The sequence below is a fragment of the Notothenia coriiceps genome, unplaced genomic scaffold (assembly GCF_000735185.1).
Source record: "Notothenia coriiceps isolate Sejong01 unplaced genomic scaffold, NC01 NC01_scaffold00037244, whole genome shotgun sequence".
Lineage (NCBI taxonomy): Eukaryota > Metazoa > Chordata > Actinopteri > Perciformes > Nototheniidae > Notothenia > Notothenia coriiceps.
Genome location: NW_011369945.1, coordinates 23808356 through 23823642, shown reverse-complemented (window position 1 = coordinate 23823642; position 15287 = coordinate 23808356). Strand labels below are relative to the sequence as shown.

Below are 15287 nucleotides of genomic sequence, written 5' to 3'. Positions count from 1 at the left end.
AGTTCGTACGTGTTCGGCTGAAGTCTTTGCGGTGTGTTCCAGTGCGACACATGCCCAAGACGCAGGAGAACACGCCGACGCAACAGTCGGCGTCAGCGTCGGCGAGTTCTCTGGTGACTGCTTGGTGTGTCAGGGCTTTAAGAAAAAAAAATTCAAAGAAGAGGAAAGTAAGTCATCAGCTGGTAGCAGTTAATCAGTTAGCAGTGATGGCGGCGGTGGCGGCAAAAGCGTCTCACTTCTGGAGAGGAGTTTCGTCTTTATGTCATGATAGAGAGATACAAACACTGAATAGTTTAGATGAGAAAAGGCATCAAAATGCCAGGTTACTAGTGTAAGCATTGGGTTGAGAGGTCATGTGTTGTGAGCATGCGCAGTCTGTCCTGGTGTGGTGAAGGAGAGCGTGGTGTGACTGTACAATAATAAAATAGGCGCTATCTGGGACGCTCCAAAAAGTACTAAGTTCCTGAGTTTTTGTTACACAGAAGTATCATTGAAGCCTTAACACCTCGGACGTTACACTAGTATTTATCATGTAAACAGGGAACATGAATAAACCGATCTCTCTGTGCTCATGTAAACACCATATCCCCAATATGATCATAACCGGGATAATACTCATAAACGGCTTACTGATATCCATGTAGAGACGCAATCAGTGTGTTTTACTGGAGCCTCAGTTCGATAAGAGATTATTTTCTGAGTTCTTTAACTTCGGTACTCTCTCTCAAAATGGTAATGTGCATCATGTTTTAATTATACTTCATTCAGAAGCTTTTTGTGTGTGTTTATGTTTTACTGAGTGCTTATAGGCAATTTCCATCCCAGTATTCAGTTAACTATTTATTTCCTGTGCACATTACATAGACTAGCTGATATTCTACCAACTGCTTGGGACTTTGAGTCTTCAAAATGTCCAATGTCACAGACTGGGACTTACTTTGGAGTCAGTTGTATTTACATTCAGTATGACTTGTTATGATTCAATGTGAAAGAGTATACTGCTCAATAAATAATGATCACTTCAGAAACTTAGCAACCTATGATAAAACGACATTTCAGCCTGTTTTTTCTCCGTTTTAATCTGCCATTGAAGCACCGTCTTTTGATCAGATAACGGGACGATCTCCCTACGAAGCTACGTAAAGCGTACGTCTTGTGATGTCTGTCTTGGCTTCCCTTGTCCCAAATTTGGATCACTCAAGTGATGATACTATATACCTACAATAATCTGTGGAAACGCAGCTTTAATCGGTATATCTTGTATGTGCAGCTACGATAAGTAATAAGGGACTTATATCTTGAGTTCTGTCACACAATGAATCCTTAGCAATTTTTCACCTAAGGGGTCATTAGATGCTACTTATGGAGATGTGTTTTTTTGGAAAATGTTTAATAATCGTCAGTTAGCTGAGATTAATTTCCGTTAATCTGTGATAACACATTAATATGTTCTTAAATATTAAGACCCCATAGACACAGTGCCCCTGGAAAAAAAAACAGGGTCTCCCCTGGGGCTTAAAAGGTTTTAACAGGTGTTTAGATACTTTATGTGCGATACTAGCATAAGGAGAAATGATGGGTACATTTTGGAATTTCATCCAGAAGTTAAAAAGAAAGGAAACACATTGGATTATTAAGATTCAGAAGCCTCTTTGAATTAAAAAAAGCAGGTTTAAATGCCTCATTTTACATTGACTAGAATGTTTCTGTTCAATTCCTCACTGATTCCTTACAATTCGGGATGAGAGTCCACATCACATTTACCAAACTGTAATTCCCTTTCATCACTCACCGTCAGCAATGGTCCTCTCCTCCACTAATCCTGTATTCTCGCCTCTAACTCACTCTCAAGCGCCTAATGTCAAGAAGGTGGAAAGTGATCATGTATTTATTGAGCAGTATACTCTTTCACCACATTGAATCTAACAAGTCATCACATATGTAATTACAACTGACTCAAAGAAGTCCCAGTCGTGACACTGTGGACATTTTGAAGACTCAAAGTCCCAAGCAGTTGTAGAATATACTAGTCTATGTAGGTGCACAGGAAAATAGTACTGAATACTGGGATGAAATTGCCTATAAGCACTCAGTAAAACAAATAAACACATAGCACAAAAAGCTTCTAATGAAGTATAATTAAACATGAGCCACATTACCTATTTTTGAGAACGAGTACCCGAAGTTAAAGAACTCAGAAAATAACTCTTATCGAACGAGGCCCAGTAAAACACACTGATTGCGTCTCTACATGGATATCAGGTAAGCAGTTATGTGATATTATCGCCGGTATGATACATATTGGGATATGGTGTTTACATGAGCACAGAGAGACCGGTTATTCATGTTCCCTGTTTAATGAAAATACTAGGTAACGTCCGAGGTGTTAAGGCTCAGTGATACTTCTTGTAACAAAAACTCAGGAACTTAGACTTTAGGGGGGTGGAGCGTCCCAGGATGCGCCTATTTTATATGACGTGCACACCACGCTCTACTTCACGCCACCAGGACAGATCTGCGCATAGCTCACAACACTGACCTCTCACCTCAAGGCTTTACACTAGTAAAACCTGGCATTTTGAATGCCTTTTCTCATCTAAGACATTCGTGCGATTCCTAATCAAGACATAAAGACAAATCCTCTCGCAGAAGTGAGACCTTTTGCCTGCCACCGCCGCCATCACTGCTAACGATAAACTCGCCTACCAGCTGATGACTTACTTTCCTTCTTCTTTGATTTTTTTTCTTAAAGCCCTGACACCATCCAAGNTCACCTACATACCACAACCTTTGAAAATGTCTGGTTTGGATCAATGAATCTTATACAAAGCAAAGGTCATTTAGCATACTGCAAAAATCAATTTAGAATTGATTCATTGATCCAAACCAGACATTTTCAAAGGTTGTGGTATGTAGGTGAGGTCTGTGGAAGTGAAAAAGATCACCTTAGTCATGAACCTAAATGTGCATGATTTAGTTAAAGATAGGGTGGGTAAGAATGGAGAAGCCATGCAGCTCGAGTAAGCTAGGATCTGAAAGTACACAACCTTCCTTCAGACTTCCTTACAGAGCCCCTCCTCCAACACACACGAACGCACACATGACCAATGAGGGCACGAGATAAGTTTGTGCACAGATGGAGGGCTGACAGGCAGGTAGGCCATCCAGTTATTTTAGCCGGGCCGGCTCAGATGATTGGTCTAGCTTTTTACAGCGCCACGGCTTCCACAGATGAAATTTTTTTATGTATTTATTGTCAAAGCATTTAATATATTCATTGCTATCGGGATGTTAAGAGCATTCCATGGAATATAACAAAAAGTGTTTCTGAAGTGAATTACCTACCCCACCTTTAATGCTTGTGATTTGGGGATTGTAGTTTTGACTACTGTATGTAACCTATACATCTATAAAAGGGTTCTCTATGATCTATGTGGCATTTCAGCTACAGCTTATCCAGCTACTTATTTGATCAAATATATTTTGAGTCGCACCTAATTTAGAATAATTTGTCTCGCAAACTCAATTTCATTGATAAAGACACTGATGCAAATATTGTCCACTGCTGACCTCCTCCGCTTTAAATGTGACTAGGGTGCACTCTTGGTGGTGTTTCCTTCATTCTTCTACGGATGTTCGTCTGAGCTGGAGGAGCTGGGCATTAGAACACACTCCTGTCGTCGGCCCCTTTTCCGCCTTCTGTTGGCAAACCTTATCCTCGTGCGGATCACATCTGGACAACACACACACACACACACACACACACACACACACACACACACACACACACACACACACACACACACACACACACACACACACACACACACACACACACACACACACACACACACACAGAAACACACAAAATGAATTAAACAGCAAAAGCCACCTCAATAAAGCCATGGAGGTACTGTATCATTATATTTCTATCAGTCTGTGTCATTAGAGGGGATTTGCTTGAAAACAGGAAAGTAGAGGAAGATCTGAGCAACATTAACGTTGGAGCTATATATCGCTTTATATTATTTAAGAGTTAAACATTTATTTTCTTGCTATTATTGTTTATAGTAAATGTATTCTTAGTTATTGTTGCTATCGAAGTGAGTTAAAGTAGTTTCTATGCTTTTATTTTGAAGGCATGTTTGTGCACTTGGTGATTAGAGCACCAGGTGTAATTGTATATATTGGAGACAGGTGGTGGTGGGATTAGAGCACCAGGTGGCACAGGTTTTTTTTACCAGGGTCTTTGAAGCCACACAAAGGAAAGGCTAAAGGAAAAGAGATATAGGAAACCTGTTCATTGTACTTTGTTATTGGAATAAAATGCACAAACGGCGATTCTTGTCTGGACTTGGATCGTTGCCCTGCGTAAGTTTCGCTAACTGGTGCCCTCAGCGGCAGTGTTATTTTAAGTGAATTATCAGTTTTATTCCTATATGATTTTGGCCGCTACACAAGACCTAATCGTCTCTATCTACTACTCGTTTGGAAGCAGCACACTGTGACTGGGAAATGAAAATAGAACCTATTGAATCTTATACTGGCTGAAATGTTTGACGATGTGACAAACAAGCCAGATGTGCTGAGTGGATAGAAAAGCACATACATTCAGCTAACATTAATCATCTATAATTAAACACACGGTGCGGGCGGGAGGTGGTTGTATAAATCATGATGTTTTATAGTATGTGAACAGTTTGTAGTCCTGCTGCCTAAATCACCAGCTGGAGAGTAATGCTGCTATAAATATTTTTAGTACAGGATGGGATGGCAAAAGTCAGTTTGTGTTTTGGTCTGTCTACCAATTTAGTCCACATGGAAATATCTGGAAATTGTAAAAAAATTGTAAAGAAAATTGTAAAAAAAAAATATCACAAAAAAATATTACTCCACCTTAAAAAAAAGAAATAAGAGGTACATTCAATTTTTTGAAAATGGTGATAATAATAATAAATTGGCTATCAAAATGGATGACTNATAACATTATGTCAAATAGCAATGTCATGATACCACAGTATCAAAGGATTGCAAGCTAACTACCTGGGGGTGAGAGGGCAAAGGCTTTTTCTATGAAGAGGCAATGTTAAAAGACCCTGTCCTAACCTAGTGCCACACTGTCACAAATTCACACCTGCCTGATCAATTGTAAAAGTTGTGAAATCAAAAGGACTTTTTTCTACCACAAAAGTCTCAGATATATACAAATGTTTTTGGAATGAGCAAGTTAAATAAAATAAAAAGAAAGTAAAAGTCAGTCCAGCAGTTTATTTCAAATTGGCTGGTCAAATGCAAACTCAATGTGGAGCAAACCCTTTGTTTTTTTATAAATACTTGTGGAAGTTGAGTAACGATAAGAGTTATTTGCCACTCTAAGCTTGAGCAATAGCAGAAGTGAGGAGTAAATGTTTAGTAACCAATAAACATTATTGATAGCAGCTTCACAGTGAACTCTGGGCCAAAGTCCAGGCAGGTTAGGGTCTCTAACATTCAGAGAGTCAGAGGGTTGCTGCTGTCAGTCGGTTTATTTTTCTTTCTCCATGGCGGCTCCTGAATCAGACTCCCAATGTCTTTTCTCTCTGGACCCCTACCATGTCTCTGAGGAACTTGGCTTCATCCTCCCTGACCCTCTGGTGAGTGGTAAAGCCCAATAAATGTAACTCTTTATACCTCTTAGTAAGTATGTTTGACCTTATACACAATCAGTCATGCTGCATGAAGTAGCTCAATGTCAGGGAAACTTTGATTCAACTTTAAATGCAATTCACATTAAATGAAAATTGTTCCCACTGTTATAAAGCTGGTGGTATTGATTGAGACCATTTATCTCAGGGAAGTTAGCATGGTTTCTGTTTGCTTTGTGTGATGAACTTTATTCCTACAGCAACAAAATCACACTATGTCCAAGGCCACTTTGCATGTAGCAATATAAAGCAATGAAATGCAAAGAGGAATAAAAACAAAACATATTCAAATGTCATTGCAACATTGTACCTCCACATCTGTGCTCCACCGATCCTGTAATATTTCATTGCAAGCAACATTTTCTTATGATACTTTAACTTTCAAAGGAAGAGCTTCCACCGTACTACCAGCCATGGATGGATATTGCCCTGCACGTCCCGGAGCTGGTGCACTCTCACAAGTTGCGGCTGCATATAAACGAAGTAAGTGAGGACAATAAACCGACAAGGACATTTCACTTTATGGAGGCATGCTTCATTGTTCCTCCTCTGCTGTCCAGATGCCGTTGCTGAGCATCCAGTTTCTGCAAAAACACTCAGAGTTACGTCTGGCACACCTGGCCCTCAGCGCGATGACCATGGGCTACGTCTGGCAGGAGGGGGAGAACGACACGGTGGAGGTATCTCTGGGTCTATAGAACCCTGTGCATCACATTAACACACATCTTACTCCTTATTGGGACATTTTGCACATTACTAAGACTATGTTGCACAATTCTGCACAATAAAACAACTGTTAAAACTGCACAGGATTTTTCTGTATTTTTCCAGTTCTTTTTTCTGATCATATTTGTTACACTAGTTATTGTAGCATGTATATATTTGCTCTTATTTTATAATTTCTCATACTGTGTCTATGAATTCACCACACCAGAGCAAATTCCTTGTATTTTAAAACCTATTCGGCAATAAACCTGATTCTGTTGCTATTCCATCTTTTTGTCATACTGACCATTCCCAGTTGCTTAGTTACTCTACACACTACAATCTACAATCTACAATTTATGTATAATTATTTTCATTTTCAACAATTTTCCTCTAAGAAGCTGCCACGTAACCTGGCGGTCCCATACTGGGAGATGTCACAGCGTTTAGGACTCCCCCCAATTCTCACCCATGCAGATGCAGTCCTGGCTAACTGGAAGAAGAAGGATCCAGACGGGTAACACCATTATCTTCTGCATGTGGTTTGGTTTCCTCCTGAACAAGTCTAAGCCCTCTGTTTTCTCTCTTTCTTATGTTCACCTTCACTGCTCTTGTACCAGGCCCTTTGACATGGAGTAAGTACAATACAACTCAAATGCTGGTTCTATTACATACCTGATGTGTGAAAAGCTGATTGGTAAACGTCTGCATGCAGGAACCTGGAGCTGCTGGTCAGCCTCCCGGGTGGAGACAGTGTGAGAGGTTTCTTCATGGTCACTCTGCTGGTGGAGCTGGCTGCAGTTCCTGCACTGAGGGTGAATCTAAAATCCCAAATTCATTATGTAGAAAAGAAAAAACAAAATTATGATAAACTGTACATTAGAAATGCCACCTAAAAACTGCCTTTGCCTTTGTTTCTGGACCTGTGTTGCAGAACATCCCCACTGTGATCAACGGTGTCAGGTGTGGAGACACAGAGGCTGTGGCCACAGCTCTGGAGGAGATCAGCCAGTCCATGCAGGACATGACAGACACACTCAAACTGATGCACGGTAATCACTCCAACATAACTTATAATTTAGACTATTTCCCTATCGCCAAGTATTTTGATCACTGTGGTTTTTCTTAAGACTACGTGGATCCATCCGTCTTCTATGGAATTATGAGGATCTACCTGTCTGGGTAAGAAATATCTCTTTGTTTTCATAAGACCTATTAGACATTTATTTGTAAAGTAGAACTTGATTTTTTTTAAATGTTGGTTTGTGGATTTGTTTGCATAGGTGGAAAGACAACACCTCTATGCCAAAGGGGCTTGTATATGAAGGGGTGCTGGAGGAGCCGATGGAGTATTCAGGAGGGAGCGCTGCACAGAGCAGTCTGCTGCACTGCTTTGATGAACTTCTGGGAATCAAACATGAAGAAACAAGTGGTATGTGTTTCCTTGACAACACTGTCAGAAAGGTTTGCAAAGGACTTATTGTGATGATACTTCCCCTAACTTTATACAGGAGAGTTTCTAGCCCGCATGAGGAACTACATGCCACCTGCCCACAAGCAGCTGATCCAGGACATCTCACTGCAACCCTCCCTTAAGGGTTTCGTCCAGCAGCAAGCCAGCGAGAGGCTAAACCAGGCCTTTCAGCGCTGTGTCAAAAAACTCTTGGCTTTCCGCAGCTATCACATCAAAGTCGTCAGCCGCTACATCACTGTACCTGCTGCACGTGCCCGACAACTGAGAAAGCAGAGCCGGGAGTCAGAGCAGGAGATGATCAGCAGAGCACCCACTGCGTTAGAGGAGAGAGGCACCGGGGGCTCTGGCATCATGTCCTTCCTTAAGACTGTGAGGAACCAAACAAAATACACTTTGCTCCCTGAGACAGGCAAAAAAGAATTGCACCATAGCTAATGTGCTGTCAATACTTATTAGCAGTAGTGTCAACTACATGGTACATAACAATGGCTGCAACGGATATTTCACATATATGAAATATAGAGGATGAGTTGTGACAGGATGAGGGTGAGAGACCTTCATCACATATCTTATATGTATCTGTGTTGAGTCTGTACATAAAACTCAGCTTATCATAATGAAACCCATTGATGTTACTTTCATCTACATTCAACCAATAATTCCTTCTTTAATCTGAACTGGAATGCAACAATTTCATCAGACATCTGCTCCAGACCATGCTCCAGACCCACATATCTAGAGGACATTAGGACATTAGCCAACTGAAGTCATTGCTTAACCCCCTCTTACTTATTCTGTTTAAACGCAGTAAAGAAATAACAAAGTTTGTCTTCTATAGCTTTAAAATGTAGCAGCATTGTTTTTTCTGTTAATAAAATGTTGAAGGTTACCTGTACTGGTTTAAAAGTAAGAATGATAAAGCTCACAATAATTGATTATGTGAAAACATTTGCACTGCAATACCCTGGGAAACCATGGCAAGGCGCTAAAGGGAAGCATTATAATTCCCACCAAAAGCAGCTTTTACAAGGTTTGTCTTTAAGAAGCTGAAACTGTGAGAAATTAATGCAAGCCTTTGATTTGTGACAAATTAAATCTGATGAAATTTGGTATTTTTCATTAATAAGAGTCATTTAAAGAGGTGTGACATCCACACCAGCCTCTGAAGTATCAAGAACCTGACCTTTACCTCTCAGAACATAATCAGTTGATCTGTCCTGACAATGGGGTTGTCATGTGAAAGTACAATGCACAATGCAGAGCAGAGATGCATCACTTATCAGAGTGGTTACCTCAGCACTCCTCCAGCCCACATCTAGCCCTCACATGCCCCGCTATACTTCCTGGACAAAGTGTGGAAATCCCAGAGCAATGAAGGGATGGATTGTGCGTTGAATGGCTCACGCTGTGTAATCTTCCCCTTTCCCTGGCTCATCTCCGCCGGTGTTTCATTACAAAAACAGTCTTGCAAGATCAGATAAGACAAAAGACGTGACAATTAGACATGACAATTCCCCAACCCTCCCCCCCCCCACACACACACACACACACACACACACACACACACACACACCTGAGTGATTTACTTCATCTTGCCCTCCTACTTTTCACTGGGTAGTAAGGAAGACAATGGAAGAGCAAATAAGCGAGTAAACAATTAAACCGTTTTAAGACAGTGTTTCAAGAAAGATGTTTGGAGCCATTTCATTCTGATTAATTGTACAGAAAATACATTAAGAGGTTTTCTTTTTACTGAAGTGTGTTATATCGTTTAATTGTGCATGTCAATGGTTTGCAAAGGCTAAAATTCCTGTATTCCATCCAGAGAGAGTCTCTCTCCTCCTGCCTGAAACGCCTCGATTGGACTCCTTTGTTTACTTCCTTAACTTAAGGACATCACTATGTAACACGTGCTTCCATTGGCTTGCGCTCAAACACGTCTCTAAGCGGTTGACCAATTATAACAGAGCCGGCCAGCTAACCAATCAGAGCAGACTGGGCTCTGGTTTCAGACAGAGGGTGAAAAGAGGAGCTTCAGCACAGGCAGTAAGAGACAAATAAAGAGCTTTTTGAACATTAACGCATGGAGACATGTCCCAGTGGAGGCACAAAATACAAATATGAACCTGAAAAAAATAGCATTATAGGGCCCCTTTAAAAGTGGAGTCACTGTGTTCACATGTTGGAAGTCATTCATGGTTTCATTCCACACACACTCAGACATGGTTCACATCCTGAGAATCTGTTTGCAGGAAGACCAGAAGTTGAAAGGTGAACAGAAACTACGCAGAGATGGAGAGAGAGTTGGGTGTTGAGGAGGACATGAGTGTGTCACAGTGATCTGATTAGAGCCTTTTTCCACAGCAAAAGCAAATAATCCCCTTCCTTATTGCCTGAAAGTGGAGGACTGCCTGACAACCCGGCAGTAAACACATGCCATCTCTAAGGATGTCTTCATTGTGTAGTCGGGGCTGGGCCTGCACCGCCGCTGAAGTTTCACCTCGGATCACAACAGTGGCTGGTTTCAGTGTAGGATATGACACACGTATGCATGCACAAACTCGCTTGTTTTGTACCGACAATGCTGTGAGGTGGTTTACAAAATAAAGCTGTAAAAGGCGTCAGCTTTGATTATTATCTACCTTTGTGATATTATGCCTTACATTTTCCAAATGATATTCTATGAAGGATCACCTGAGCTAAATATAGAGTCATCCTGAAGGCAAAGGGCGTCAGGATTCACCCTTGTTTTCATGAAACCTCCTAAAACATTCATGTTTCATCCGTCAGAGCAGAAAGGATTACAGGCGTGGGTTCTCCTTTCGGTTAGACAATCTGTGCCTTTGTGGTTGGCCACAGGATATCCTGGATTATGTTGTTTTGAAATCAAATGTCTGAGGCTGCTCATCTCTAGCCAAGACCTTTTTCTAACCCTGAGAGCGAACAACCATGGAAGAAGCTGTTGATTGTCTTTGGCTTGCACATGGTGGGTGTAGCAGGTCATTATGGGCTGTGTGTGGAGTACAGCAGGTGACTCTGGGCGTTTCACCACTTTCTTCTCATCTGGACATCACTATCTTTGTCCAACATCCATGAACACACACCCATCGGTTGAATTCGTCTACATCACCCAGTTTGGGCACACCCTCAGTTACATTTGAGCACTACATATCAAAAATAATCTGCTCTCATCCCTATTCCTTTTCAATCAATGTTACAAATGTTCAGTACATATGACAAACTGCTTTAAAGGGGCCCTATCATACTCATTTTCAGGTTTCATATTTGTAATGTGTTCCTCTACTGTGACATGTCTCCATGCTTTAATGTTCAAAAAGCTCTTTCTTTTTCTGATACTGCCTGTGCTGCAGCACCTCTTTTCACCCTCTGTCTGAAACCAGAGCCCAGTCTGCTCTGATTGGTTAGCTGGTTGGCTCTGTTGTGATTGGTAAATCGCCTAGACATGTCCTTTAGCCTATCACACTCAATGTGTTGGAGCGCTAGCCAATAGAAGTGGGAATGTTACATCGTGATGTCATTATGTTACGAAAGTAAACAAAGGACTTCAATGGAGGCGGACAGGGGGTGAGTGTGTGGGAGAGAAACTACTTTGCAGACCATTTACAGTACATGCACAAAAACCTATACAACACGCTGTAGGAAAGAGAAAATCCTAGAAGGGCCCCTTTAATTTTGGGATCTAAATTGCATCACCCTGACTCCCTCTCCCACAGAGTATCCATTTAGTGGTATAAAAGAATTTAAAGAAGTATGTGACAATTAACCCCATGGGCAAAGTTGTCTTTTAGTGTTCTTAGTACTTACTAACGGCATGATCATCTCCAGACTGGTGAATCATCCTTTCTAAAGTACCCCCATTTGGATGGTTTCCATAGAAGCATTTCTAAACACAAGCAAACGTATCCGACTTTCACCGTGTTGCGGGTTCTCAGTCTTCGCTTTTCTGCCTACTTGTCACCGGTAAACAAGAAGCTCATCTTTCATCATCTGCATCTTTCAAGTCCTTTTTTCTTTTTTAAACCCTCTGTTCCCCTTTGTTCATCACTTGTGCGGTCTGCTTGGGCAGGTTACAGGCTTTTGATGTAGTCATCTTACAGCAAGTTTATCACTTCCTTACCACTGACTCAACTGAAACGGCATGCCCACATGAAAAACGGGAAAAAAAGAAGCTGTCTTGTTCACAGCCGGGTTGAAAGTCTGCTTTTTCAGGTGTAGGATTACTGCTGCTGACGTCACATTGCAGGCTTTATTATTCCAGGGGAAAACTTGGCCCCTGTTATCAAGACATCATCATGCTGCTTTGTGCGGTGAGGGTATCTTTTCGACTTTGCATCTGATGGAGTGTTACATTCCACCCTTCCTTAGCTGGATGAACATTTCTGTTGTCAGTGTTCAGTTGTATTTGTGCCAGTTTTGTTGAGGTACCTTGTGAAGCTTTCTCAGCCTGCCGTTGCTTTTTACCTAGGTCTAGTGGTTCTTACAGCTAAATGTTAACAGTAGCGTGCCAGCACTCTAACAATGACAATATAAACTATAGCAGGTATATTGTTAACCATAACAGGTTTGAGCAGGTTTATTTTTAACCGTGTTCAACATCGTAGTGTGGTATTAATCACACAGTACAAAACTGAGTGTATTGTAAGAATATCAAACTGAACAAGATGATGTTATATGCTATGCTATTACATTTGAATAACTGTTTGTTCATATCTGAACAAAAAAGATATCAACAGTGTTCACAAATGTTTGTCTGTGGCACTAGAGAAAAAGCGAGAGGTCATACGGATACATTAAGAGGGATCTAATGTTTATCTACATAATGTTGTAGATGTTGTCTACCCAAGCAAACAAATTATCAACATTGCCATTCGTGGAGCCATTCCACTAGCTTGGCAATGAAATGTCAAATTAAGTGACGAACAAAAGTTTCCTTCCCTCTTAGAACATCATACTTTTGTGTTTTTTGTCTCGCTTGATTTTGAACTCTTTTGATGGCCATCTAAAATCTTTTTCTATGCAAAAACTTTGCAGGGTTGAGATAATGTCCTAGAAAACACTTGCACGAGCTGTCCCTGTTCCACTCGTGTTTCAGCGAAAGATTTAGCCTCTTTCAAAGAAATGTAATTATGCAGGAAAAAAAATCTTGTGTTTTCCTTTTTCATTTATTCTGTGAAATCTGCTTTGACAAGGTTAATGAAACAAAGAAATGCGACCACTTTGAAATGTAACCCATGTGATCTGCGTCATGCTCTCATTGTCTTCTTGCTTTGTAGTGGAAGCTGGCCAGACAGTGAATTCAAGGGCAATATATTTTAACTTATTATCAAAATCTGTCAAGAACTTCAGATTTTTTACACTGTCAGTCTTATCTCCTCTAAACTTTCAACACTTGTGCAAAGTAATGAAGAGAAGTTAGGAAAGATGAGAAACGTACACATGAGCATGACTCTTACTCATAATTCATTAATAATTGAAAAGTAGTTTGGTTTCGTTTTTTTTAATTTTAAGCCTTATGCTTGTCACAAATACTTTTGCACAACTTTCAGTTGACTTGAAATAATGAAAGAAAAAAGGCAGATCAAATTAAAAGCAACCTTTTCTTCTTTGTTATGTGTGCTGGATCCTTCCAATCAAACTTTAGCCTAAGTGTTGTCAGAGCAGGAAGACTCACAGTGACCAAAAAGCCCTTAAAATGCATTGTACTTGCTGAATTGTTTCCCCAGAGACCTCAACCACACATATTAAATCAGATTCTGATGGCATCTAGAAGAATACATGACATTCAGATGGTTTTCCTCACAGGATTAGCAGAAGCCCACACACGTCACAGCCTTTTGTTTTAAAGGTTAACACAACTTTGAGCTTTGTGACAGGGAATACAGCTCAACCTCTCACCAGCTGACTCACTCCTAACCCCGCCAGGTGTGAAACAGACAACTGTGTGATCCCACATACACACTCCAACACACACACATGCAAATGCACTTAAATACGCAGACACACGCCATGCCCAAATGAGCACACGCGCATGCACGTGCAGACGCAGCACCTCATTGCCTCTGACCTGCAGACAGAGATACTTAGTGTGTGTTTACTCCCACTTTCCCCACTTGGCTTTCCTCTCATGCCACATAGCTATTGTCCTCCTCTGCTGATTGACTTCCTCTTCCTCTGAGTTGTCGCTAATGTCACCTTCCCTGCTGACGCCCACACGCTCGTGTTATCAACAGCTTCTCATCCGGGTTGCAAAAATACAGGAAGTTCCCCGCCGGGGTCTCCTGTGTGGAAAATAAATGTCCATCTCTCTGTGTCATACAATCCTCCGTATCCCATGCTACATGTCACATTGCATGTCAGGTGTTAGAAGATAATACTGGTGACCTCAGGAACTGGAGATAATATCTGAACAGGGATCTCCACTTCTCTTCAACATCCTGAGCTTTAATGACAAACAGCTTGAATGACAAATAGGAGAGAATTTAAACATTGTTACACAGACTAAAAAGGACAAACACTGGCAGAGTCCCTTATTAACATAGACTTCCAAGCAGTGAAGTGAAAAGTGCTGTAATTCAAAAGGAAATTGTTTCATGGCAGCTAATCAATGGGCAGCAGAGAGAGAAGAGTCTTTCTTTCCCAGACCCCGCCGGACACTCTGTACTGCAATTTTTGGACACACTGTCCGGTTGGCTTTTTCTGCATGGGATAAAGCTCATTATTCCCATTGGCGATGGCTCACTTATGTAAGGGAAAAAAAGGGAGCTTCCTTTGGAGTGCAGCTACCGAGAGATGGAATGAAAATCCTGCAATGGTCGTCTAATCCCAAACTTCCCAGTGAAAACATTCCAATTCCTCCCAGGCGAGATCCAGACTTGTTCGCATGCAGAGCTGAGCAGGCAGAGGGTGGGCTGCTCCGAACAGGGACACGCTGGAGACAGACGGGGTCAGGCAGATGGGGGGAGCGGTCAGGTGCAACTCCCTTACAAGCCTGGGGAGACCACTGACATGAGGCTCCACTGTTGTACCATCAACAGGAGGAAGTATGACCATATTTGTTCCGAATTTGTCAGCTGAAGAGTATTTTAAATGTGTCGAATGGAGGACAGGATCTTATTGTACTAGAACTCCAGATCAAAATGTAAGTCTTTAAAGGTCACCTATTATGCAAAATCCACTTTTTCATGTCTGTTATACATAAACATGTGTCCATGTGTCCCCCCCTCTGTGTAAAGAGACTCTGAAAGTTTCAGGAACAAAGATTCTCTCTCTTTTTGTCCTGACCCATTTATATAAAAACCTGTCTGAAACTGAGCTGATCAGATTTTGGCCTCTTTATGATGTCATAACAATGTTTTGGCTTGTGTAACCATTAGCCAATCACCAACCAAGGTAACCCCCCCCCC

General features: G+C 41.2%; 3 protein-coding genes and 2 long non-coding RNA genes across 5 annotated transcripts in view; 3 read left to right on the top strand and 2 right to left on the bottom strand.

The window, feature by feature from the left end:
• LOC104965045 (uncharacterized) overlaps nucleotides 1-3257 on the top strand; it is a 4197-nt gene extending 940 nt beyond the window's left edge. The window contains exons 2-3 of the long non-coding RNA XR_800502.1: nucleotides 2903-2908; nucleotides 3205-3257. This is a non-coding gene — a long non-coding RNA (uncharacterized lncRNA). The remainder of the gene's footprint in view (nucleotides 1-2902; nucleotides 2909-3204) is intronic.
• Nucleotides 1-4451, bottom strand: part of LOC104965046 (uncharacterized) — a 21991-nt gene extending 17540 nt beyond the window's left edge. The window contains exon 1 of the long non-coding RNA XR_800503.1: nucleotides 4002-4451. This is a non-coding gene — a long non-coding RNA (uncharacterized lncRNA). The remainder of the gene's footprint in view (nucleotides 1-4001) is intronic.
• The window catches only part of trmt61a (tRNA methyltransferase 61A), a 735410-nt gene that overhangs the window by 206981 nt on the left and 513142 nt on the right, over nucleotides 1-15287 (bottom strand). The window lies entirely within an intron of this gene.
• LOC104965050 (ATP-binding cassette sub-family A member 12) overlaps nucleotides 1-15287 on the top strand; it is a 134016-nt gene that overhangs the window by 73844 nt on the left and 44885 nt on the right. The gene's annotated exons all lie outside the window — the stretch shown is intronic.
• On the top strand, nucleotides 7489-8727 carry LOC104965047 (indoleamine 2,3-dioxygenase 2-like). The gene is made up of 3 exons (XM_010793988.1): nucleotides 7489-7571; nucleotides 7673-7821; nucleotides 7901-8727. Exons 1-3 carry the CDS (start codon nucleotides 7552-7554, stop codon nucleotides 8296-8298), a joined length of 567 nt encoding a protein of 188 aa, XP_010792290.1. The 5' UTR covers nucleotides 7489-7551; the 3' UTR covers nucleotides 8299-8727.

What these genes read in the sequence shown, in the direction of transcription:
- LOC104965047 (XM_010793988.1), top strand. Translation starts at nt 7,552, where the DNA reads ATGAGGATCTACCTGTCTGG. An exon ending in ATGAGGATCTACCTGTCTGG is followed by an intron (nt 7,572 to 7,672) that starts GTAAGAAATATC and finishes TTGTTTGCATAG; the next exon opens with GTGGAAAGACAACACCTCTA. An exon ending in CAAACATGAAGAAACAAGTG is followed by an intron (nt 7,822 to 7,900) that starts GTATGTGTTTCC and finishes AACTTTATACAG; the next exon opens with GAGAGTTTCTAGCCCGCATG.